Below are 26,548 nucleotides of genomic sequence, written 5' to 3'. Positions count from 1 at the left end.
AAAATATGTATTTTTTTCAATTAACATCAATGGGATATTGGGATATTTGAACATGGTACCAGTAGTAATGGTGCACCTTCACTACCTAATTATACAAAAAGCCCTGAGAGAAATACTGTATTTTGCCATGCATAATGCACTCCCACATTTCTGGCCCAAACTTTCAGGAAAAAAATCTTTCATTTTAATATTTTAATTCAATTATTTACTTATTTATATTTAGGTACTTGTTCTTTGTATTATAAAGGAATTTTAGCATTTATTTTTGAACATATTATGGTACAAGAAATTTTACATCACAAATAATTACAAAACACAAGAACAGATCCCAGGTATTTCAGGTACTACCCATGTATAATACACATCCTTATTTTTCCCTAAAAAATTTGAACAGAAAAGTGCACATTATACACATCAAAATACAGTAAACACTTGAAGTGTGACCTTTCAACCTTTCAAGTTAGCCAGCCAGTATCTTCTCTACAAATACCGCCTTTTAGGTAAGAAGCCAGAGAAAGCAGGGGTATGGAAAGCCCTTATGAAGCATTGTGTGTGAGAGTGAGGGTGGGGGTGGGGTGGGAGAAGAGGAGGGGGAAGAGGGGGAAGAGGGAGACAAAGAAGGTAGATGAAAGAACAGGCTAAAGCCACCGACCTTGGATGACAAAGTGCTCTCACCTTCAGAAAAGCCTCCTTTTGTTCCAAATGTTTACTGATGAGAGGAATGACGTGGTCGATCTCTGCTGCGGGCCCCAGTTTATCCCGTCCACCACACCAGTCCTCATCTCTCCGGTACTCTTGCTCTAAGCTCTCCAGGACACTACAAACCTAATGCATCATGGGAACAAAAAGATTCAGTAAATCAATCAGTTGGGAAGTATTTTATGAGGACCTTCAGCAGAGAGAACCCGGTACAGCTGCACAACTTTTTATTCAAAGTTCAGTTTGCAGGTTTCAGGGAGGCAGTACCCTTGGGATATTTAAGAGAAGTCCAGGAGGCAGTGAGATCCAGCATCTAGACCTTGGGAGATAGACTGAGGCTGAAATACGGATTTTGGAGTCATCCTCTGACAGTCAGTGGGTAAAGACTGAAGCTATGGGGACTCATGATACTATGATGATATGGGGACAGGGATACTATGTAATTTTTGAGTGTTTTTTATATATCATATTGATATAACTTCACGATAACTGTGTGAATTAAGTAGTAGAGGAAAGTGAAGTTTGGAGAAGATACTCAGGTTGCCCAACCATCTGTAATTGCTCTGTAGGAAGCAGTTTCAAGCAGAGATAAAGAAGTTGCCTATATATTGTGTGACGGACGTATGGTCCATAAATGAATGCCATGTTTCCTCTCCCTGTGAAAAAATATCCCAGCAAGAATGTCTCAAGATACCATATGGTGATGACACCTCCAGGCCTTCTATTGCAAAGTGTACATTTCCTTTAGAGGGATAGCAAATTTGGGTTAACCTAAAAAAGAGTTAAGGAGCTTTTTCAGTTTGAAAAATGCTGAGAGGCCATCCTTTAAATGACCTTTTAAATAAACTCACAAGAGAGCAAAAGCAAAAGCACTGAGAGTAGGGCTTGGAGGGAAAGTTAGGCTGAGTGTAACCGTAGGAGGCCCAGGGCAGCCTCGTGTCAGGGCCCAGGGAAGGAGGCAGGAAACAGAAATTCATATTCCTCGCCTTTCTTTCAATAGGCTTTGATTACCTGCTTGACTATGGCAGTAGGCGAGAGCCATAAGTACCTTTGGCCTCCTCAGACTGAGGAAGCTATCTTTCTTGATGGAGAGTGTGGCATTGGACAGGACATTTATTAAGTTATGAACTGAGCTGAAAGATGCCCCAGGTAGGACACCCTCATACAACAAGCTTCTCGTGTAGGAGAGGCCTGTCCCTGGACTCTGGATGACTTCTCTAGCACCACACATCTCTCCTTAGACAAGGCATGTGAACATGCAGGACGGCTCACATCTTCAGAGGAAACATTCTAGACATTCAAAAACTCTAAGAAAAAAAGTACTTGACATCTATCCCATCATAGAATTGGACTTCAACCAATTTGGAAGCTGAAAAGATTATCAAGCCTAAGTCCTTTAATTTAATAGTCAGAGAAACAGAAATCTTGAGCTACAAAGTGACCTTTCACAAAGTTAATTCGGGGTCAAATTTCCTGACACTTAATGTAGTGCTCTGTCCCCTTTAGTAGTTTGATCCATCTCAAGTTAAAATTTGTGTATGATAGTAAACAGAGATTAAACCTCATTTTTATATGAATATTCAGTTGTCCAGAATCATCTGTTTAAAAAACTTTATGTATTAAATTTCTTTGTCAAAAATTAACTGATTGTATATATGTGGGTCTACTTCCGGAACTGCTACTCAGTCCCGTGGACTCCACGCTCACACCCAACACCGTTCTGTCTCGATCACGGCAGCGTTAAGGTAAACCTCCCAGTCAGGAAGTGTAACTCCTTCAACTTTGTTCTTCCTCTTCAAAGTCGTTTTTCTGCATTTCCATATAAATCTTAGGTAATCAGCATATCAGTTTTTATTAAAAAATGCTTGCTGTGAGTTGATTGGGATTGTGTTGAATTTTATAGATCAGTTGGGGAGCTCTTGACCATCTTTGTCTGCTGCTCCCACTTCTGTGGCCATTGAAGGCACCATCTCCCTGAAGCAGCAGGAAGGACTGAGAGAAGGTGTGGAGGCAGGAACACTGGCTGCAGGGCCCTCTGACAGACATGCTGTGTTTGCTCCTAGACACTTCCCCAGGGCTCCTCTAAGCAACCTAGAAGAGAGTGTCTCTCCAATCTATTTCTACTAGGGAGCAACTAGAATGAGGAGAAGTGTTTTACACGGAATAAAATCACTTCTGTTTTAAACCTCTATTTTATGGGAAAAATTGCCTAACATTAAAAAATCTAAATCATTAAAAAACCCACTTAGCTTTTGTGCACATTGCTGTACAGACGCAACAGTAACGGGTCTGCATCTTTATGGCCCTGCTGTATGTATTCCTGCCTTTTTCCCCACAATGACACCATCCCACAAGTTAGGTGCATAGTTCTCCAATGACAGAGAGCTGTGTTTCCTCCACTAGTCTGGGAGCCCCATGAGTGAAAGAACTGTATGTTTTTCAAGCAATGCATAATACCTGGTTGTGGTAGATTAGATTATGTTCAGCAAATTGTCACTGTCCTTTCCCAGCTTCCATAGGAAGCTTAGGTAAATGACTTCTTTTGGCCCAAAGGTTGTTAGAGCATGTGACATAGCAGAGACTTGAAATGCACTTTCACAATAGATTTTGAGATCTTGCACTCCTGCCTTTCACCCTAAATGTGCCTCAAATAGCTGCTGGTCAAGGAGGATGAGAGACATGGGGACAGACCTAATCCCACCTTCGGCTTGAAGCCTGTTCTACCAAGCTCAGCCAAGACTACCTGAGCTCCAGATACTTAAGTAAAAAACATGAATGCTTATTGTTGTCCACCACTGAGCTTTTGGGTGCTTTGTTACACAGCTTTACTGGGGCAGTAGCTGACTGTTATACCACTCCACCCTAGCATTCAGTATACACCTACCCAATTTCTATTTCAACAGCTAGGTCCAATAAGTTTGAGAAATGTATAAGAAGCAAATCACATGGTCTACTTCTCTAATGGAAGCATTATAAGGAAGCCAATCATGGTTTTTCCACAAGTCATTCTCCTCCTCTCAAAGGTCAGTACTGAGAGGACTGGCTTCTTGCTGTGGTAGATACTGCAGATTAGCAGTGTGACGCAGAAAATAATTCTCCACCAACCTCAGCCTCACATATCTCACAGCCCTTTCTCTCACCTGTTCAGAAGTTTTGTAAAAGGCCACAGAGGCATTGACCAGTTTTAGCCGGTCTTCCATCTTCAGCATGAGCTGCTGCCAATGGAGGGCCACCTTTTCGGCACATTCCCGGATGGCGTCTGCATCGTAGTGGCCAGCCTGGAGCAGTGCCTCAGCTTTCTGCTGCACCTGCAGGGCACTCTGGTGCGTCTTCTGCAAGGAAGTGGCATGAAAGAGGGACTGGGCACAAGGGGAGGAGAGAAAGGTCCATGGGAACGACCCAGGCGTGGTATGGGAGGGGGTGGAGTGAGGCGTGAGTGGGAAGATGCAGAAAAGTTAAAGAGTTTTAAATGACTGATTCAAAGATTTTGTCACGATGACTAACACATCATTGTTTTTAAAGCATATATTAAAAAAAGAATATCATACATTTTCATTAACTAATCGCTTAGGTCCATAACTCCTGTTCCCCACCCCTTTCTCTTCTACTTATACCACTATGGGTCTTAAAGACATTTCAGTGTCTATGGTATAGAAAAATAACAATTTTGTATAATCTGATTAGTTCATACATTAGTTAAGTTTCCTTTTGAAATATAATCATAAAATTGTTCATCATAATGCATTTTCAAAGGAGGTTACTGCTGCAGTCCCATTTTACAGATCAAATAAACAGCACATAAAAAATTCCTGTAACACAAATCTGAGCCAACAATGAAATCATTTTAAATATTAACAATCAGTTGGAAAGGGTTCCAGTAGAAGAAATCAACTTGGCAGGTTAATATAGCAGGAGAGTAGCATCTCACGCCCTCCCTTAGTAACCTCACCAAGGGAACAGAGCAGTGCAGTAGACATTTCAGCTTAACACGCAGTACCCACATTACTGCACTATCTGCATGTGCCTTTAGGAGTGTATGTGCAGGGTCCAGCAGAAGTAACGCCTGCTTGAGGGTGTTTGGTAGGTTGAGTGTGGTTGACTGTCTTGTCTCGCAGGAGATGAACAGCAATTTGAACATTTCACCTAAAATGTCATATGGTGTGCTTGAGTGTGATATGTTCCAAAAAAGTATATTTAATTTTTAGAATATTTGGGCAATTTCTAGTTAATTTATGGGTACTGATTTTTAATTTGATATGTTGTGATCATAGAATATACTTTTTGTGATTTCAAGACTTTGATTTATATTGAGACATTTCATGATCCAGCACTTGAAAAGAATTTTGATGTGTATTGAAAAAAAAAAGAATTACATGCTTATGATTTTACAATAAAATATTTTGTAATAAGGAAGGGGCATTATTTGTGCTAGACCCTGTACATCATAGAAGGCTTATTTTCTTATTCAGGCTCAATGTGGTTTGCAGCTTCTGAGTTTACATTAACTGTAGAAGATAGGGACGCCAGGCTGGAGGACTGGGTGGCAGGGAGAGAGCCACCTGGGATTAAAATTTATTAAAATGAAAGACTGATGTGGATGAGCCACAGGACTTTAAAGAGCTAATATTATCCCAGCCTCCACTGCTGGGATCATTTCAACCCAATGGCACAGTACAAATTTGGCCCTTGCACTTTTAGGAAAGAATAGCTCGGCTGGCAGTGAAAGTGAGCAGCTGGAAGCCCAGTAACTTACTCTAGAATTATTTCATCTCTTCTTCTCAGGCAGCAGTGCCAGGACAGTTCCCAAGAGCACATCCATTCTTCACTTCCTGTGTGTGAGCACACCTCCCTCCTTCTCACCTCTACTTTCCCCTTCGCCCTCGTCCCAGATGGCAATCCACATGGTCCTAGTTATTTTTCCCAGTCTCTCAACCACCTCCTGGCTTCCCTTCCCTGTCTCCTGAATCTGTACCCAGTGTTAGCTATGTTAACACCACCTCTTGCAGCTTAGACGTCTTTATTCCCTTGCTTTGCCACTGAGTCAGCCTTCAATCCCGATGACCACATCAGCATTAGGGCTCCTGCACAGCTGGAAAAAGTAAACTAATGGGCAGAAATGACCGGCAATAGGTCCCCAGTTTCTTTCTCTGGTTTATTTATCGGCAGCATTTTCTTTTCCTGTCTCCTAAATGCAGAGGTACCCGAAGACCCATTCTTGGTTGTTTCTTTTTTTAAAAAAAACTTCTGCAGAGCTGCCATTATTTCCTTGACTTCTATTATTTCTCCTTTGTAAATGACTCTTCAGTCCACATCTCTCACCCCAACACCTGACCCTTATCTTTAATTGTGTTGGGATGCAAGGGTAAGCTGCCTATCACACCTCTTGCCCAGGTCAGCGGCACCAATTCAGCTCGGTCTGTCTGCCCATGCCAGTCAGTTGGACATCTCCACAAGCTCCACATCTAAAACTAAACTCCTCTGGCCTGGGAAACAGTCTTCCCACGGTGGTTTACTGTTTCGTTGCCGGTGTCCTCCTCGCTGCCACCCCACATTACAATTTCATCATCATCATTCTTGCCCACTGTTCCTTGCTCTAAACCCCAGCCTAGTCCCATCACTTTCTGTCTAGACTGCTGTGCTGGTCACCCCCCTAGTATTCCTGCCTTCCGTTTCTAGCCCATTCAATCCATCCCTTACACTGAGGGCAGACTAATTTTCTGTAACAGGAAGTGACTTCTAATGTACTCTCCAGCTCTAAAACTCTGTCTTTATGCTATGAACATCTCTCCCTTCTTTCAATTCAAAAGCCTTCACTAGTTCCCTCATTGCTATGAAATTAAGCCCAAACTTTAGAGGATGTTATTAAAAGCCTCTCATAATAGGGTGCTAACTACTTCCGTACAGTCATTACCCACTATTTACATACAAAGTACTTTGAAAACACACCAGACACTCTTTTGTTTTTGCTGCTGTCACTCTTTCTGCCTTTAATGAACACCCCTCAGCCTCTCCCCACTTACGTTCCAGTCACCCTTTGAGACTCAGCTCAAGTCTCACCTCCTTCAAAGAGGCCTTTTCAGATAGCCTGAGTCTCACTAAAAACCACCCTTTTCTGAACTATAACACTCATCTATCTAACAGGTGGCTGATTCTCCTTACTTAGACTGTGAAACTCTCAGGCAAGGACTACTTTTTAAAAATCACTTGAATAGCTGTCATTTTGCCAAATACATACTCTGTGCTAGGCACTGTGCTTATGCATATTTTTTTCTAGTTCTCATGATACTACTGCAAGGTAAGTGTTGCTATTCCCACTTCACAGATTAAGAAACTGTGACCGAGGCTGGTGAAGTGACTTGCCCAAAAACATATAACCAAGGAAGTGATAAAACCAAGAGTAAGATTCAGGTTTGATCTATCCCCAAACCTACATCTTTTCCACTATATCACATCACATTGTTTGATGTCTAGTGATTAGAACAAAATTTTCAGTGTCTCATTCAGAGGAAGATTTAACCAAATGGACATTTAGTGATTACAAAAATTATCGGGCTTCTCTTCAGTATATGAAACTAGCATATAATTGTCATCATAAACCCGTCATAATGTCTTTTTCTCTGACAGTATAGGAGTAATTTTAATTTTCCTACAATTTACACTGTATAATAAATCCTCTTCCTTATTTGAAAACTCACTATAATCTAATAGTCCTGGGAAGCCCTTCCTCCTTTAACTTCCAAAATGATAAACTCTTATGCACATGCTTATGACATAATCTTTGCATTGCTAGGTTTGAATCATTATTTTGCATTTATTTCTGCTCTTTACCTAATCCTGTTGAGTGCTATATCTTTAAGTTATGGATCAAAGGTGCTAATATTTAGTAGCAAAACATGGAAGAAAATTGAACCAAATCAACTGAATTTATTATCCAGTTATAACTACTAGATAACGATTACTTAACTATTTACATCAGCCACTAACAAATAATAATCTGAGTTTGGTGATAAAGCTATGCTTTTGGGTGCTGTATATTATTACTCTGCATTCCGAATGGCTCTGGGGAGTTTTCCTGAAGCCAAGCCTTCTTCAGGTAAAAATTCTGACGACCTTTTGTGAGACCAAAACCTTCACACTGATGAGGCCACCAAGCTAGGGTGACAAACCCTGCTTCACCCATGACAGTTCTAGTATATGCCTATTTTTTGGCTTAGTTACGAATAATTCCCTCCTTCACTTTTAAAAGTTCCTCTGTTTTAGTAATAAATTATATGATCACCCTACCTATAGCTATTTTATTTTCCCTTCTGGAACCCAGGGTTGTTTCTTAGGGCCCAAGAAGTCAAATTATGTACCCCACCAGCAATCACTGTGATGGCCTCCAGCAACACCATCAGAACGGGTTAAGCCAAAGCAGACTAGATGGATCTGCTTTCAAATTGCTTAAGTCACCCCTGGTATATTTCCCCCCAGTGCAGAACCGGGTGTAAACAGATACATTTAGAGAGAAGCACAGGCCACCTTACAAGGAGGAATAAATGTTGAAATTCTCGTTCTGTTCTCTTCATTATTCTGGCAGACCCTGCCTACCTGGCATTCCCGAGATCTTCCAGCAACCCTATCTGCTCTGCCATGTCCTCTTGAAACCATACACATAAACTCTGTAGGGACCTCTGTCTCAATGTCAATTCCAAGGATATTTGATCAAGTTGCACTCAGGCAAGTAAGAGACATTGATGTTTAGTGAGCCTCTATTCTTTAAGGATGCCACAGCATCTAACACAAATTAATACATGCTGCATATGCAAGTCATGTGAAAGGTCATTTTGATAGCGCTGCAAATGCATTTACCCGCTATTTTTCACTAGCTCGCTGAGATACTCAAAAGCATCATGACATTTAGTGATACTTTCCCAACATTTGATTAAGGGACTGAAAATTTAATTACCCGCCAGGCACATAAACCTTCACATTCAAGATAAACAAGGAGGCGGTGTGGCCAAGAGCTGTCTTCTCTCTCTGTCTGGCACCCCTCACAGCTCCACACCCTTGCTCTGGCCTGACTGACAAACCTTAGTTCTCTTCACCGCTGCCTCTCTGGGGGGCCTTGGCCACTGTGAGCCCAACTCTTGACTGTAACCCCACTGCTGATTTTTTCTTTACAGCAAGTGGGTCCCAACACACTCATGTCTGAGCATGCCAGCAAAATGCAGTAGGGACAGCTAATGATAGATAACACAACTTTTCTCCTCTGGTTAGTTCTTTCTTAAACAGTTATTTATACTGTGTGGGTAGTATTCAGTATATTTTAAAATCTTAAATTCCAGACAGTATCCTAAGCAGTGGTCCCTTAGAAGATATCAGAAATCGTACAGAAACATGTCATTCACGTTCCTGCTATGCTCACACATACAAGATGCCTTTTGGAAAATTAAATGGTTCAAATCAACCAATACTAGTCTAAAAATGACTAGCAATCAGTTGGATTGCTGTGCTAAACATAAACTTATTGGCATAGACAGTTGAAATGTATCATTGTTGTAGAAAATTCTCATTAACAATAATTTTTTTTAGTATAAGATAACACCTCTACATTTCTTACCCACTCAGGAGTGGGCTGGGTTTTGTACTGAAACGCAAGTAACGAATGTCTTTGAACTTTTCACTCTTTATCTCTTTTCCCATTGGTACTGAACTTATTTTATTTTTAATACCATCCCCATGTCCCATTTCCTACTCTTTTTCCCCACACCATTCTAAAGCAATTAGCTCAAGTCTCTCTGGGGAGGACAATGTTCTAGTAGAAAAGATAATTAAAGGTATTATTTAAAGCAAGATAAAACTTATATTAAATTATCCTGAGTGGAGTTTTATTTAAAAGAGCCTTTAAAACAGCATCATTGAACAACTATTTTCAGTGAAGCAAACTATCTAGTGTGATCTGCTCCTGTGATTATTGTTGAAAAGCAGAATCTGACAATGGAATCCAAATCTTACCTGTAAACTAAATATTTAAAAATGGAATTCTAATTTAGTAGTGACTTTTGTACTTTTTTTATCCTCAATTCTGTGTGATCTTTACATTTCTAACATGGTGCCTAGTCCATAATGAATATGAAACTCAACATACCAAGGCCCTGAAGGTTAAGGGTACCAATGACGTGTTTATGATGACAATTATATGCTAGTTTCATATACTGAGGAGAAGCCTGATAATTTTTGTAATCACTAAATGCTCATTTGGTTAAATCTTCCTCTAAATGAGACATGAAGAAAGAAAATCCACATTTTTAGTGTGAATACTTGTCTTCTAACACCAGGCCTCCTTGGGGTGATGAACCCTACATTTACTTCTCCACCAGTTCTTGGGCAGTAGAAAGGCTACCTGGACAATTTCACTAGAAAGACTAAGGAATACCCACATCTGGAAGAATCATCCTGCCCGAACCACAGAGCAGAAAGGGGGAGGGAGGGCAGTGTAGCCAGATTTGTGTGTTACCTCGATGGCTAGCTGGAACTGTTCGTGCTCCCGCTGCAGCTGCTCTGCTTCAGACAAAGAGCTGGCATTGACCAGGCTGGCGTTGAGCATTGACTCCCCATTGCGGATCCATCCCAGGACCTGGGGAATTGGAACAAGAACACAGATAAATGGCCTTTGCAGCTTCCGCAGAGCTGTTGCCTTCTCTGATGGGCCCTTTCATCACAGAGCTTGCTATCTTCTACCTACAGTTGGAGAGAGGACAGGACGGGTCTGGGTAATTAAAATGGTCACCTTCCTAATCTTACCTGGCACCCTGTGCCCTAAGGTACTTACTTTAAGGACCAACCTCATTCCCAGCTTCATATATTCTTTCCCCACCCTGATCATCCTTCTGTCCCAATGTCCTCACCCACTCAATTTAAACATCAATTTATCTGGCTGCATTGTATGCACATTTCTGAAGTTCCTTCTGCAACACAGAATAGTGCAAATAAATACATTTCCTCTGTTGGTTACCCTTTTCTTTCCTTTTGTTTTTTAAGGCCCATTTTAAATATTAATAACTTCTTGAAATCTGCTATACCTAGTCACCCCCATTAGAAACAACATCTTTGTCATGTAGCACGACCATACCATTTTGCATTACCACCTTTATGGCACTCACCACAGACTGCCTTTGGTCAGTTGTTTTGACCTATATTTCACTTCCTCCCTCAGACTGTAAACTCCCAGAAAAGCAGAGTATTATATTAGTCACATTTTCATCTCATAAAGTACCTTGCATATGGTGGGTATGCAGTAATGGTTTTGGAAGGGTGAGTGATGATCTATGAGGAGCATTTAGTCACACCTAAGCAGTGGCTGCAACCACCTATGCCTTGCAGAATAGCCAAGAGAAGAGAGGCTTGAGCTTTGGTAAATAAGCAACCCAAAGGCAGGAGGAAGGAAAAAGAAAATTAACAAAATAGCATAAAAAATCCATACACTGGGTCACCAGAAAAAGGGAGAGTAAGTTAAAAATGATTTAAATTATGTAGAGGCCATGACTAGGCTGAATAAAATTTGTAGGTGGCCTTGGTTAGCACTCAGCTAGGGAGCATTAGAATAGAAAGAGAAACAGCTGACACTGTCTAAAAGTCCTAGGTGAAGTGGACATGTGGTGATTATCCAGCTAATAGAGTTGGTGCAAATAATCAAACTAGAAGAATTAGGCCTTGAAAATCTGCCTTGTGTCTGGTCACCAAAAAATTGCCAAATATTTTCTTTATTAGTGAATCTGAGAGTTTTAGTGGAGAAAAAAATGCTTTTGAAGTTTCAAGATCAGTAAATACCATGCATCTATCACTTCAACATAAACAGAAGTCACCTCAATCTGTTTCAGAATTATTTTTCCCTCCTCTCAACTTCACATTAAATAATTAGAAAGATACTAATTCTGGACTCTTATGCCATAACCCCCACAGGCATTTTGCAAATGAGTCCTTTGGGCGGTAAAGGACTGGTGCCATGTTGCGCATGGGTGACACTGAGGCAGAAATCCCGCTGAAGCTAGGCTATCTGGATCGAGATGTTGACTCATGGCCAGCCTGGCAGACTGTGGATGAGGTACCAATCTGTACAGTGATTAGCTGCAGGAAACAACTGCTCAGAGTGTATGTGTGAAATCTCTGATGCCACTGGTGTACTGTGGCTGGCTGGCTAGGGGTGCTAATGATTTCCAAAGGGTGCCTGTAATTTTGGGTACATGCATACATGGATCACACGCCTAAGATGCTTTATCTCTTGGCAAAATGGAACTCACAATGTATATTTTGAACTAAGTAAGTCCTTTTGCTATGATTCATTGCATTTTGCTTCAGTCTCTACCTCTTTCATTAAATTATGCCAAATCCTTGACATCTTGTTTGTTTTTATTGTCCAAATGCACTGCAGGACTTTAAAGTGGGAGATTTGATATTAGGAAGATAAAAAATGCACGGCAGTTTATATCCAGGCCTTGGGTTCAGCAGTGGGACTGATCCCTGACTGCATTAGTCCTGGAAGCAGAACTGGGATAGTGGAGAAAGGGCACAAAATCTTAAGTCAGAACACCTGGCTTTGTTCTACCAGGCAAAACCACTTAACACTTCTGAGCCTCAGTTTTCTCATCTGTAAATTTAGGATAACGGTACCTTCACTTTCAGTATCAGTCTTGATGCAACATACTATAATACGTATAGCAGGAGGCTGGTGGTGGTGATGATTTTTAGTTTTTGAGCAAAGCTAGTTAATGCTATGGTTCTTCATTTGTACCTCTCACAATGAGAAAAGAAAAAGTCTAGGAATGTTAGTTTTTGTCCCAGTACTTGTATTCTGGGCCTTCTGATGTTAGGTAGGTACTGTAGCTATTTTGTTATCACTTTTTTGTACTCTTATTAATGATAACTCTTGTTGGTATAACTTCCTATTACTGTAGTCCTTTGTCTTCCTGGTTCATAAAGTTGGTTATTTATTCTTCATGAGCATCCACTTTGCAAATGAGTGCAAAGGAGAAGGAATATTGTAATAAAAATGAGAAAATGTTGGACCTACTAATCTTGAGGTGCTTGACTTTGGAAACATTTCATCTCTCTGAAGCTCAGTTTTCTTTTCTGTAAAATGGTAACAATTTTCTTGCCTAAGTCACAGGGTTAAGAAGATGTAATGAAATAATTAATGTAAAAGTATTTGCAAACCATAAGGTGTAATCTGTCAGATTAATATTTTATGCTGATCAGTCATTGAGAGAACAGCTTACCTATAGGTTAGATGGTCTTTGAAGGTCACTTTGGCCCTAACATTCTATACTTCTTTCAAAATTCAGAGACATGGGATACCAGAGAAACTTAACTTTGTAGAAATAAGGACATGAAAAATATTGCTGCTTGGGGACTTAGAGCGAGGCAACGAATTCAGCTCAGTCAGACCTGAGAGGGGGAAAGGAAAATGGAGACTTACTGCTTCCTCAGGCCAAGGAAGCTCAGATAACCCTGGGTTAGAAGAAGGCTGGACTTGGTTAACTGCATGCAGGTGTCCACAAATAACTTAGGTGGATGTCCATCTAAGCAGACTGGACCCTGTCACCATGTAGGCTGGGGAAGCTGCTTGTATATGGCTGTATTCTCTAGGTAATATCAATGACAGATCTCTAAGGTTGTACTCAAAGCCATTGAGTCTAAGGTTTCTACTGCAGAAAGCATTACAAGACACAGCCATTTCTGCCACTCCAACCACAGGAAAAACCATCAGCTCCTCAGATGGTAACTGGGAGCCTCTCATGTTTTCAGTGTCTTTTAGGTTTTTTTTTAAGGTTTTATTTATTTATTTTTAGAGAGAGGGGAAGACATGGAGAAAGAAAGGGAATGAAACATCAATGTGTGGTAGCCTTTCATTTGGCCCCACTGGGGACCTGGCCCACAACCCAGGCATGTGCCCTGACTGGGAATTGAACTAATGACCCTTTGGTTCATAGCCTGCACTCAATCCACTGAGCTACACCAGCCAGGGCCAATGTCTTCTAGTTTTAAAAATTCAAGGTTTTTAAGACTGTATGGATTCACCCATCATAGTTTTATAAATTGTGACCATGTGCCTTCTTCATTATCTCCATTTTGAAACAAATGGGTAGTACTTGTCCCTTTGGTTGTCTCTCTTTTGGATCTATTCCAAGTCCTTTCTAAGTTTCACGTACAGTGAACCCAACTGAACACAGTATTCTTGACAAGAAAATGAGGGCAGAATAATATTTTCTCCTTTGTTTTGAATGTCCATCTTGATCATATGCAAATGTATTTGGTCCACAGGGCTAATTTTGTCAACATCTTTAGTAAAAAAATATGTATGATTTCTTTCCCCATAGCTGAGAGCCCCAAAATCTTATAAATCCATTTTGAGCTATTTTCTGCCAAATGCACTGCTCTGTAGGAATACACATGGAAATTCATTTAGTTTTATGTCCATTAAATGGGTTTTCCAAATCTTTCTGAATTATCTAATAAATGTGAGGTCATCTTTACCTGAGTAGCAATTTTCCTGCAAAGCAATCAGAGCATTCTATGGAATTTGGAGAATAATCTGAACTATTTTTCTAGAAGAAAAGGGACATCTGGGTGGTCCTGGACCATGGACTATAATCAAAAGAGTGGTTTCCCTTCAAGATTCAACATTTTCCTAGATGTAATTGGGCATTTATCTTAGATACAAAGTCCCAGGTAATCCCTCAGAAAAAAAAAAAATCAGTTGCATCAATCAATTTCCTTTGCCCTTAATACTTGAAAATAATTTTCAGTTTAATGTCTGTGACATTGCCACTCCTCAAAACTTCAGTTTCATATAACTGTGAGGTAATGATTTACGGTTATGATGGCCACACTTAAACCTTTAATCTGTGAGAGCTCTAATAGCAGAGCTGTATGTATAATAGCCATTGTCCTCTCCCCTTCTGTCTCCATTACTGATAGTTCAATTAAATGCCCTTTTTTTTTTCTTTTTTGAGAGTATATTCAAAAGAGAAACTCTCAAGCTGGTGTCTAAATTTAGCCCCACCGATCAATACTAACATCTAAATTAACTCCCTCTTTCCAAGTGTCAACAGCTTCCAAGTCAATATTTCCCGCTCCACCAACTTCCATCAAACACAAATGCCTTCTCTAAAACTGGATTAGACAACTCTCTAAAGAAAGAGTCTTACACTGACGTGGAAAACAAGTCTGTCTAATGAGGCGTGGTGGCTCGCCGAGCAGCAGTCCCTTGTCATCCCCAAGGGCCACTGTTCTTTGCAAAGGCCTTCACCGTTTTCCTAAAGCCTGATTCTAACAATCCAGTACCATTTTTGAACTACGATCCCACTGTGTGGTGGGGAGAAGGAGTTTTCTCACCCCCATAGAATAATTCCTTTTTTTGTTCTCCAACTCATGAAATACTGAATGGAAATGTGTACAGATCACAAGGAGATATTTTACTGTCCCATCTGACAAACTATGTATCATCATCCCAGCTCCCCATTCCATACAGGATGTATTCTTGGAGGATGACCACTCATTTCCATTTTCATATTAGTCAAAAGAATATAATTAGTGTTGGCTCTACTATTAATGCTGGAGCAAAAATAAATAAATAAATAAATAAAATTAAAAAACCAGGAACAGAAGCAAAAGCATATATTCACTTTAAAGTCAAACAGGGATCATTTTCATGTTATCCTCTTTGTTCAGATCACTATCCACTGGCAGAAACAGCTGAGCATGAAGAATGGAGGAGAACTCCCATGACCTGGGGGAGCCCACTGAGATCGGGCAGGCACCACCCTTGCTACCAGGCATAAACTGTGCCCACCTGTCTACTCACATGGACTGCTACAGAGGCCAAGAATATCCCATACTGAGTTGTGTTGGAAGGCTTTTTTCTCTTTCTCCCAAAACCCCAGAGTGGGTGTGGGGCTTTGAAGAGGCAGATTATAGGACTTTGGATTTAGGAGGCCTGGGCTCAAGTTTCAGCTTGAGTTAGTCAAGGCCCAGCAAGCACTGATCCTCTGGTACCTCAGTTTCCTCATTTGTAAAGTAAACACACACCACTCCCCGCCCCCTGCTTGTTCCAAAATGAGATCACAAATGAGGAAGTACTTCTATGAAAAGAAACTACTATCATTACTGACAAGAGTTTCAGATTTGTATGCTCATCACAGCTCTGGGCCTGCCAGGATTTGTACTGTGTCCCCATGGACAATATTTTTCTCCAGAGATTCAGAAGTGATCCCAGTGTAATGAAGCAGAAAACAACTTGGACAGCAGTGCTGTGATCTGGTCTTGCTTGGGGCTCACTGATGAATCTTTAGCACAGCATGTTTGGGCTTCGGCCGAGCAATGACTGTATGAGAAGTGGAGCAGAGAAGATTTTTTTGCCCATTATAATAAACAACAATGCAATAACTAAAAGAGGCATTAACAAAAAATATCCTGACAATAAGGGACCTAGTAATAATTAAATCAAATATGATGTATTTGTTCCCTGTGGTATATTAATAGACTTAAATCTAAAAGATCTAGCAGTTACTACACATAAAAAAAAATCTGTAGCTTAAAAAAAATCTTCACCTGGGCATATGTTCATTGATTTTAGAGAGGTGGGGAGGGGTTAGGAGAGACACAGAGAGAGAGAGAGAGAGACAGAGACAGAGAGAAAAACATTGATGTGAGAAAAACATTGATCGGTTGCCTCCTTTACACACTCCAACTGGGGATCAAACTTGCAACCTGGGCATGTGCCCTGACTGGGAGTTGAACCCACAATCTTTTTGTGCATGGGACGACACTCCAACCAACTGAGCCACCTGGCCAGGGCTGTAATATTTTTTTGTTGTACTATTGGTCATTGTTACATCCCTAGAGATTCCTAGACATCTTGGTATATGTCTTTAGAAAAATAGCTAGTATAATGTCTCATAGATAACTTTTTTCCTTTAAAGTTCACTTTAACATGATAAGAAAAATTTATCAGAACCACACACACACTGAAAAGAATGACAGCAACTGCTACCATGTACTATCAGCTATGTGTCAGGTACTGTACTAGACACACAGATGCCTCAAATTAATCAACCCAGCTCTGAAGGCTTAATATATTTGTTGATAAACGATATGTATTTCCCATGACCTGTATGCCAGGATTGAAGGCACAAAGGAAAGTAAAATACTGGGGATAACTTGGGAATGTTCTGCTTAGATTGTTATGAAAGAGAAATTTTGCATTTGTTGTTTGAGCCATTGTCCCATTAGGTCTATTTGTTAGGTCCAATAGATGGCAGCCTAGCTTTCAGAAACAAATACAACCATTCCTTAACTTACTTATTTCCTAAGGTCTGTGTACACCTGTGGCTGACCCAGCCAAGTGGGAAGCCCGAGTTGAAGGTGGAAGAGCCAGGCTCACCTGTTTGACCTCGGCCTGGAGGTGCCGCAGTTGGAGGCACTGCTCCAGCCGCTTATGAGTCTGCTCTGCGTTGAGCTCCAGTTCGTGCTGCTTCTCGTGCAGAAACTCCAGCAGCTCTTGCACCTGGGCTGCCAGATCAATGTCCTTCTCACAGATTAACTCAATTCCTGATTTAGAGAAATAAACAATTAAAAACCAGGTAGTACTGCAAAGACTACAATTTGTTCACTATGCATATGAAAGCTGAAATTTAGAAATAGCCATTTCAGTATTCTCCCAACCTCTACAATATTTCTCCATGAAATTGGACAGATTGCCATAACTGGCTTTTTTTGGGATGCTCAAACATGCCATCTCTTTTGCCTGGGAATAATTTCCAGTAGATGGTCAGCTCCTTATTATCAACTGGATTTAGGGAGAGGTGCTCTCTGAAAGCCCGTCCCCAGACGAGACAGCACTCAGCAGTCTCTGATAGGACATTTGCCAACACCCAGAATATTCACCAACCAGCCTCTGGATAATATTGGAAAATACAAAATGAGGCCAAAAAAGACTCTGTCTCAGGAACTTCTGCCCAAGACACACTCTCATTAGCTGATCAGATGGGGAAACCACCAATCTCAAGGTATGGCCACCTGAAAAAGAAATCCTCTTTGGGAGACTTCCCCACTGCTCTTACTGAACCATCAGAAGAAATTCATCACTGCCTTCACCAATTCACCTGTGGAATACAGTCAGGATGTCCGTACACACTAAAGGAAATTCATTTCTATAGAGGCAAAAATAGTGCTTTACATAAGGACAATATGGGAGAGTAGGAAAAAAAATTTCTGGTGTTACATGGTAATAATTTCAGTATCTTTTCATGTTTATTTTTTGTCAGTTTCATAATCAAGTCCTAGCTCCTGAAATATCTGTGGGAAACAGAAAAGAACGGCTTGTTCTTTTGGCAGTCAACTCCTTCCACTTACTATTTTCAGTCACCAAGACGATGAGGTAGAACATCTCCTTGACTGAAATAAAAAATAGGAAGGAACACAAAAATTTCTACCTCTACAATGCTCAGCAAAATGGAATGACCCTTGACCCCTATGTTTACTTTTACTTTCTAAAAATCTAATTAAAATCCATCTGCAGCCCTGGCCGGGTGGCTCAGTTGCTTGGAGTGTCATCTGTGCACCCAAAGGTTGCGGGTTTGATCTCCAGTCAGAGCACACACCTAGGTTGCACGATCAGTCCCCCATCAGGGTGCAGACTGGAGGCAACAGATCCCTGTTTCTCTCTTTTGCTTTCTCTCTCTTTCCCCTTCCCCTCTCCATAAAATCAATAAACATATCCTTGGGTTAGTATTAAAAAATCCATCTGCAGAAGTAGATGCTCTTCCCTTCCAGCCACAATGCAGATGTTTTTCCAGCTCATTTTCATTCTGCACGTGTGTCTGGTGTTTAGTATGCTGGGTGTGGGCAAAGTGTCTTCCTATGGAAAGCTTATGGCTCACTGCATGTAAATAGGCTCTCTAAGCCTAGTAACTCATCAAAGAGGCCATCTCCCTGCTGAGGGATCATCCAGAAGAGGCTTGCAGCCTGCCCTGAGGCAAGCCCTATATTTTCATCTACCTTGCTTGAGACTGTTTTATGAGACAAACAGAAAACAGAATGGGCAAAGATGATGCCTATGACACCTCTGCAGCCCTTCCTCGACAGCATATCTTGTTGTGGATGGAGAATGGGAAAAACATGAAGACCTACTCCAGCTACACCTAGAAGAATACAAACTCACCCCTCTCTCCCACTGCCCCCTACACATTGACATGAGTCCCAGTTAAAACCCATCAATTAGTACATGCCCACCAATCAACAGCAAATAAAGCTTTCTTGTGTCGACATTACTCCTCTTGATCTAATCATGGGCTTAACTATTATCCTCAGAGGATCTCAGAAATGCAACAAGAATGTTCGTTCGACCCTGGATGGTATGGCTCAGTTGGTTGGATCATTGCCTACACCAAAAGGTTGGGGGTTTGATTCCCAGTCAGGGCATATATGGGAGGTGACCAATCAATGCTTCTCTCTCACATCCATGTTTCTCTCTCTAAAATCAATAGAACTTTTTTTTATAAAAGAATGTTCTTTGCATCAAGTAGTAAAATATATTTGTAATGAAATAGTTTGTCAGTCTCCTTAATAAGATGTTGTACTGAAGATTCTTTCTGATATGCTCCCACAATGTTCTGTACCCATCCCTCCATCAGGACACTTCCAATGACATTGGTTCCTTATAACTTGTGTGTTCTCTCAGGAATGCGTACACATGGACACTAGGTCCATGTCTGTCTTATGCTTCCCTGTATCTTTAGGAGCCAGCACAGTGCTTGACTCATAACACTCAGTCAATACCTGTACAGTGAACACATGGGCCACTCTAGGGAGGAGCTCAGGTCATGAGCTGTGGTGGAAAGTACCTGAGAGCTTTGATGAAGGACATGTGTCAACTTTGAATCCATGGTCTGCAACTTGTTATGGTGAGTCTCTGGGCTCAGTATCCTCTCAGAGACGAGGTAAAACGGGAATCCATAGAAAGACTTTTAGGGGTGTCATGAAGACTAGGAGATAAAGCATATATAGTATGTGGCATTTTGCTGGCTAAAAAATATCCTTTTTCCCACTTCTTCTTTCCCTTGGGAAAGGAATATATTCACTATTGGTTACTGACTGATGGGACTATTGAATGCCTTGTATAAAATGTAAATATAAAATCTTATTGTCAGGTGTTTATATATTGGGTTGACCATACAGTCTGTTTAGTTTTTTCCATAAAATGAAAGATACATTTTTCATTTCACCAATAACTTTATTAACTTGGATATTTTGAGCATGTCAGTTATCTCCCACATGGTATATCATTGATTGTTCTCAATTAATGTCTTGATTTGATCACTGTCAACTTCAACTGGTCTACTGACCATGGAACATCATCCAGGGAGAAATCTCCAGCACGAAACTTTGCAAACCACTTTTGATACGTTTGATCAGTCACAGCACCTTCTCCATACACTGCACAAATCTTTTTTATTTTTTGCATTTCAGTTGTGTTTTTTTACCTTTCTTGAGATAATAAAGCATAATATACCAAAAATGTTTCTCATTTTCTTTTATCTTCAATATTAATATGGCTGTTCGACAATTCACCAAGCTTGATAAGTTTTAAAAAAAATGCATGCTGATATGACAGCTGTCACAAAATAATCTAACAAAACTGTTTTGAATGCAGTTAAAAACAGCCACAGCCATCTTATGGAAAAAAACAAATGAACTTTTTGGGGAACCCAATCTTTGCTCAAGGTGTCTCCTTAGAAACTGTGGTGGTTGGGATGCTGTTCGACCCATGCTCTCAACCTTGGCTCACATTAGATTCATCTGGAAAACTTTAAAAAATCACTGTGTCCTGGCTACGGCCCAGACCAAGAACACCAGAATCTCTGGAGGTGGGTCCCAGACATCAGTAAGTCTTAAAGCTCCCAGGGTGATTCCAACATGAAAACAAGACTGGAAACCACTGGATAAAATGGTACAACTGCCAACAATCCAGGGGACAGAGATATTCTTTCAGCTACACTCAGTTACTAGAATGTTCGGCACTGTATTTATTTGGGGCTCAAGGCCACAGCTAAAAATAAAATCTTGCTTTGCTTTCCTTTGCTGTCAGGTTGAGGGAACCACTTTAGTTTCCTTAAGGAGAGGTGACTATGGTCTAGTGAGAGCAGTATTCCTAGCTACAATATCCATACTTGTAATGTGTTTCTTTTTTTCATTACATACTTGTAATGTATTTATTTATTTTTTAGGGAGAGGAAGGAAGAGAAAAAGAGAGAGAGCAACATCAATGTATGGTTGCCTCTTGCACACCCCCTACTAGGGATCTGGCCCACAACCCAGGCATGTGCCCTGGCTGGGAATTGAACCGGTGACCCTTTGGTTTGTAGGCCAGCACTCAACCACTGGGCCATACCAGCCAGGGCCTGTAATGTGTTTCTTGACAGTGTTTTTAAAATATGTATCTGCCTCAGACAGAGAACATCTTCTTTTCTCCTTTCTCCTTCCCACCCCACTCTTCTTTCTGCATCACTGCCTCAGCACACCAGTTCAGAAATTACAAAGTCCTTTAATCAGGTTTTTAGATCAGTATTCTCAATCTTGGCCCTACATTAAAATCACCTGGGAAGTTTAAAAGACTCTGGACCCACTCCAGACCAATTAACTAAGGATCCCTGAGGGGTGTGCCCCCACCCTAGATATTTTTAGAAGTTCTCCATGTATTTTCTAAATGTGCAGCCAGGTCTTCAGAACTATTGCTTTACCTCAAGTTCTCGCCTGCCCTCCCCTCAGCCCCAACCAGATCCACGTTCCCACTGACCCCAGAGTAGCTTCCATTTTGGAAAAACACAGGTCTTTCCTTCCTTTTATGAGATAAGTAAAATTATTTATGGATCATTATTTTTGCCTACATTTGTTTCACCCACACTATGTTTAGTCTTCATGACTCAGCAGACACCATTATTAGAACTTGCTATAGGCAAGACATAACGACTCTGCTAGATGCTGGGAATATAAAGAGAAGGAAGAAAGAGTCCTGCCCTCATGCTGCTGAAGATGCTACAGGAACAAAAGTAACCCCAACCAAATGCCCTATGTGCTGGAATACTAGTGTAATATGTAATCATTATCAAGCTTTATGGAGCCCTTGGCACCCTTGTGTATTATCCCACTGCATCTTCACAATGACTCTCTCTGGTTTTTATTCCCATGATCACCATTTTCCAGAGGAAAGCGAGGCTCGGAGAGTAAGCATATGCTCAAGGACACCCAGATAGTAAGAGATGTGGTAGAATGCCAAGCCAAGCAGTCTTCCTCTCCTACCTGTACTCTTAACCTCTGTGCTCAAGAAGAAGAGTGATCCCCCAAAACTTATTTAAAAATTTATTTATTTTCAAATACTGTGGCTGGAATCTTCTCAAGCATAGTATTATATTTGAAGCATCACTGCTACAGACTCCAAAGAGTCTTCAAAGCCTTGCATAAAGAGAGAACTTGAAGCTTTGATTAAACCACAAAAGGAATATATCCATAGGATATATGGCTCTTGTCTTGTTCCTAAAGTCAGGTATAACAGTCTCATTGTCAGATTACATTAAGGAGAGACCTGGGCATAATCAAAGAAGGTAGTGAGGCTGAATCATGGAAGGTAAGAAGTGGAGAGGACTTTAGGAATCAAGGTCCACCTGCCACACTAGACAGAAACAAAGTAAGGTCTAAAGAGAAAGAAAACACATTTCCAACTTCTTGAATTCAGCAAGCACATTTTCTCCAACTTGATTATTACCAGCAAATACCTCCAACTTGAGGCTCACATAGATAATACTACAGTGAGGAAGAAACGATGAGCAAGTGAAGAAATTATTCCTCTTCTGCCTTCTATTCCTAAGGCTGATGTTGATTTAAGCAAAGTCTTTGCATTGGCTAGAGTTGTTAGCACCTAGAGAGATTTAGTAGAACCTGATGTTCAATGTTATAAACTTCATACCTGAAAATAAGTGTATGAAAATTTTCCACTTCCACTTACTCCTACAAAATCAAAATATACGCCCTTAATTAATTTAACATGAAGAGCTAAATACCAACCAACTCTTAATTTTGCTTATTGTCCTTTTCTAACACAGCAATTAATTTTACTCCTAGTTCAAATATAGTTCATTAGATGTACATAATAAATTATCATCTTTATTGCCTCAGTCCTGTGTCTCTGAAGTCCCACATTCTTCGGCCACAGGGGTGCAAGTTCCATTTGAGTCCCTCCCAACCTCCACCCCCACTCCCCAGCTCTGACACGACTGTGTGCTCCCCTCCTCTAAGCCAGGGATGAGACAGATGCCTCCACTGAGGACCAGGCACTCAGCGGCAGAGTGAGCATCCCTGAAACCCCTGGATTCATTCCCTTTGAAGCCTGAGGGGCTATGCCAGACTGAGCAGCTAAATGTGGCAGGAGCAGAGGAACAACCAGTCCCAGCAGAGAGGGCTGAGGAGGCCAATCCAGCCTCTTTTGACAAAACTCAGTTCTAGAACAGGATACCGTGGGGGTGGGCAGCCCATCTGCCTGGGGAGTTTTCACCCACTCAGCCCTCATGGTTAAGGCGGCTGCCAAGTACAACTAACCCCCAGTCTTAAGCAGTCTCCAGGGAATGCAAGCTCCCGGCAGTCTTCCTGTTGCTATGGATACCTAGCCATTGGAACAGAGGTGGGCTTTCCCCAGATCATGCCAGAACCCTGGTCCTAAGTGCCATGGGTTTTCAGGCAGACAAGCCCTTCTCTTGCCAGACACATCAATACTGAGGGAAAAGGTCTGGAATCCTGCATTTCTAATTAGCACTTGGTGATGCTGATGGTGCTGGCCTAGAGCCCACAGTTTGAGAAGCAAGGTCCTAGATCAGCAGTGACACACCAGGATTATCTGGAGGGCTTTGAAACACAGATTGTTGGGCTGGCCCCCAGGAGATTCTGATGTGATAGTTTGTAGGGATGGGCCCTTAAACTTGCATTTCTAACAAGCGCTCCAGTGGTGATGTTGATGCTGCTGATCTGGGAACCACATTTGGGATGCCCCTGTCCTGGGGCATGCATTTCATAGGTATCGGCTGTTGTGATTTAACCATTGTGATGAAAAGCAGTGATCTCAGCCCTGGCTTCACGGTGGAATCACCTGAGGAGTTTTGCTGATGCCCAAAATTCAGATGCCCACCTGACTGAGAGGTTGTTAAATCAGGTATCTCAGAGTGGGGCCTGGGTATTGTCATAAAACAGACACCAGATAAACTATAATGTGAGTGGCCCTTCCTGGGGCTGTCTGGGGCACAGACCTATTCACAACACAGATGAAACTTCAAAGAAGGACTATGCTGACCACAATGAATAGAATTTCCTAGCTTGTCTCTCCTCTGGTTAGAAGTAAAGTTCCTTTGCATGCCCAGGATTTAGTCACTACTTATCCTACAAATACATTAAAAGTAGCACAGTACTCTAAAGTTAAGTTTGATTGCTAAGGCTTGCCTAACAATCTCATGATTCTAAATATCCTTCATGATCAACAGGGACATGGACCAAGAGTGCTGTAAAGAGTAGATGCCTGGGGAGGAGCCTGAGCCAACAAGGGCGAGGTAGGTGAAGGGGAGGAGGACAATGGGTGGGTTTGGGTGTTAGGGCCTGGGTTCTAGCTTACATGAGTGGTTTCCTTTTTTTGGGCTAGGGGGACTAGGGACTGCGATGACACCCTCCAGTTCTGATAAGAGGCTGACTTGAAGGTATAACAATAAGGTTTCATTTTTTTAATCCTCACCAAAGGATATGTTTACAGATTTCTTTTAGAGAAAGAGGAAGGGAAAGGGAAGGAAGTGGAGTGGGGGCGAGGGAAGAGAGAGGAGAGAGAGAGAGAGAAAAGGGAGAGAAAGGGATCGAGGGAGGGAAGAAGGGAGGGAGGGAGAGAGAACATCCATGTGAGAAATATCAATCGGTCGCCTCCTCCCATATGTGCCCTGACCGGGGATTGAACCACAACCTTTGGTATATGGGGTGATGCTCCAACCAACTAAGACAGTTGGCCAGAGCTAAGGTTTCACGTATTTGTAGGACAAATAGTCAATAAATCCTGAGCAGGAAAAAAAATCTGGGTAAAGAGACCATGTTTTTTTGAGAAGTTATAAAATTATATGGCCTTGCCATAAAGTTTTATCAGCACTTCTTAGCACTCATGCACAGACCAGTGATAAAAAACAGGGCTCTGAGAGTCCAGAAGTGGAGACAAGGAGCCAGCCTTGGTGGAGGAGCCAGGGCAGGACGGTGTGTGTGGTAGGGTGCAAGGGGGTGTCTACACATTTGAATACAATTCATGTGCATGGCAGACCGCTTTTGGAGCCAAGCTGGTTTGTTTTCCAGGCCACCATTTTCTTTCTTTTTCTTTTGTTTTTTGAACTTGCTAATTTCCACCATTAGTTTTTCCCCATTCTCTCCACAGTGCCAGGAGAGCCCAACCCTATTTCCATCTTTACCACAGCCTAACTGGCCAGCCTCACACAAGTTATTTCAGGTCTCATGCTTGAGCTTCTTTTTCTTCAAAGTGGGGCCAAAAATCTGTTCCTTAGAGCTGTAGGAATAAAATGAATGAACAAAGTAGAAGTACCCATTGGAGTCAAGCTGGTGTTCTTGTCTCCATCACCTCCTGCCAGGAGAACAAGGCTAGGGCAGGCTGCCTACCTGAGGCCTGGACCTCCATGATGTACTGGTGCAAATCCTGGCCCTGCTGGATGACCTCGAAGGTCATGTTGTTCATGGCTAGCTTCCGTTCTGTATGGCGCTGGAGCCGCTGCTCTGCTAGGGTCAGATCCTCTGTGTTGAAGTCGTTCATCTGCCGGAGCAAGTCTTCGTTCCAGGCATCCAGCTCTGCTGTCACCTGTGAGGGAACAACCATCAGTCCAGGCTTGCTGGTCCATGAGAGACTGCTAAACTCAGGATTCCAAGCCTTCTTAACTGACCTGACTCTCAGATCAGTATCTGCTTCGCATCTCTTGAACTTGCCCCACACTCAGGTACACATGCTTTTGAAAGTGTTTTGTGTGTATTTCTATGTCTATAGCAATGGCAGTGGAATAGCAGGAAACATTTATATGATGAATTATGGTTTATGAAGTTTTCGCACACTCCATTAAGTTCGACCCTTGCAATGCCCTAGAGTGGCAGGCAGGGTGGACATCTCCAGGTTTGTCTTGCAGAAGAGAAGTGGCTGCTCACTCAGACAGATGGAATGCTTCTCCCAGAGTTAACCCTGCTTGCAAGGGGTGGACCTGAGGCCATAGCTCAGGTCGTCTACTGACCACGAGATTTTGCCCACTATACCACAACTGTTACTCTAGGAAAATCTCATAATTGGGGGGGGGGGGGGTGTTCCTCAGAACTTAAGTGCTGAATCTAACTCTTTTCAAGAAAAAGAAAACGAGGGCTGGAGAAGCCCAGTAAATGGGCTGAGGTTGCACAGTCTGTGAGAGCTGGTACACACAAACCCTGAGTCTCAGTCTGGTTCCCATGTTCTATTGCACAGGTTCACTTCCTCTACTGCAAAGGCTGACACCTGGAGATGGTCACTAAACACGGGGTGAATATGTAGTATTGAGACAGGAGAGTAAGAAGCTAGGGAAATTCCTGGGCATGTGGAATGGAGAAACTGAGACAAGAAAATTAAACAAGGCCAATTTACAGCCAGCTGGTGAATCACAAGACCTTATCTCCTCTAACCAAGGACACTTGAGAGCAAACGGTTTATACCTCTCCTTTCTAACCAGAGAATACAGAACCTCCCTGGCTGTAAACCACAGGAGTCTGGGGA

General features: G+C 41.7%; 1 protein-coding gene across 11 annotated transcripts in view; it reads right to left on the bottom strand.

The window, feature by feature from the left end:
* Window positions 1-26,548, bottom strand: part of KALRN (kalirin RhoGEF kinase) — a 701,923-nt gene that overhangs the window by 264,910 nt on the left and 410,465 nt on the right. For 8 of the 11 annotated variants that reach the window (XM_036018206.1, XM_028504792.2, XM_036018209.1 and 5 more), the window contains exons 14-18: window positions 25,423-25,618; window positions 17,123-17,289; window positions 10,199-10,318; window positions 3,840-4,058; window positions 676-825 (exon numbers count right to left, since the gene is read on the bottom strand). In XM_036018206.1, coding sequence (XP_035874099.1) covers window positions 676-825; window positions 3,840-4,058; window positions 10,199-10,318; window positions 17,123-17,289; window positions 25,423-25,618 — 852 coding nt within the window. The remainder of the gene's footprint in view (window positions 1-675; window positions 826-3,839; window positions 4,059-10,198; window positions 10,319-17,122; window positions 17,290-25,422; window positions 25,619-26,548) is intronic. The other 3 variants (XM_036018207.1, XM_036018210.1, XM_036018212.1) reach the window with 1 other exon arrangement.

The sequence above is a fragment of the Phyllostomus discolor genome, chromosome 2 (assembly GCF_004126475.2).
Source record: "Phyllostomus discolor isolate MPI-MPIP mPhyDis1 chromosome 2, mPhyDis1.pri.v3, whole genome shotgun sequence".
In the NCBI taxonomy this organism is placed as follows: Eukaryota; Metazoa; Chordata; class Mammalia; order Chiroptera; family Phyllostomidae; genus Phyllostomus; species Phyllostomus discolor.
This window is presented reverse-complemented; position numbering and strand designations above follow the sequence as displayed.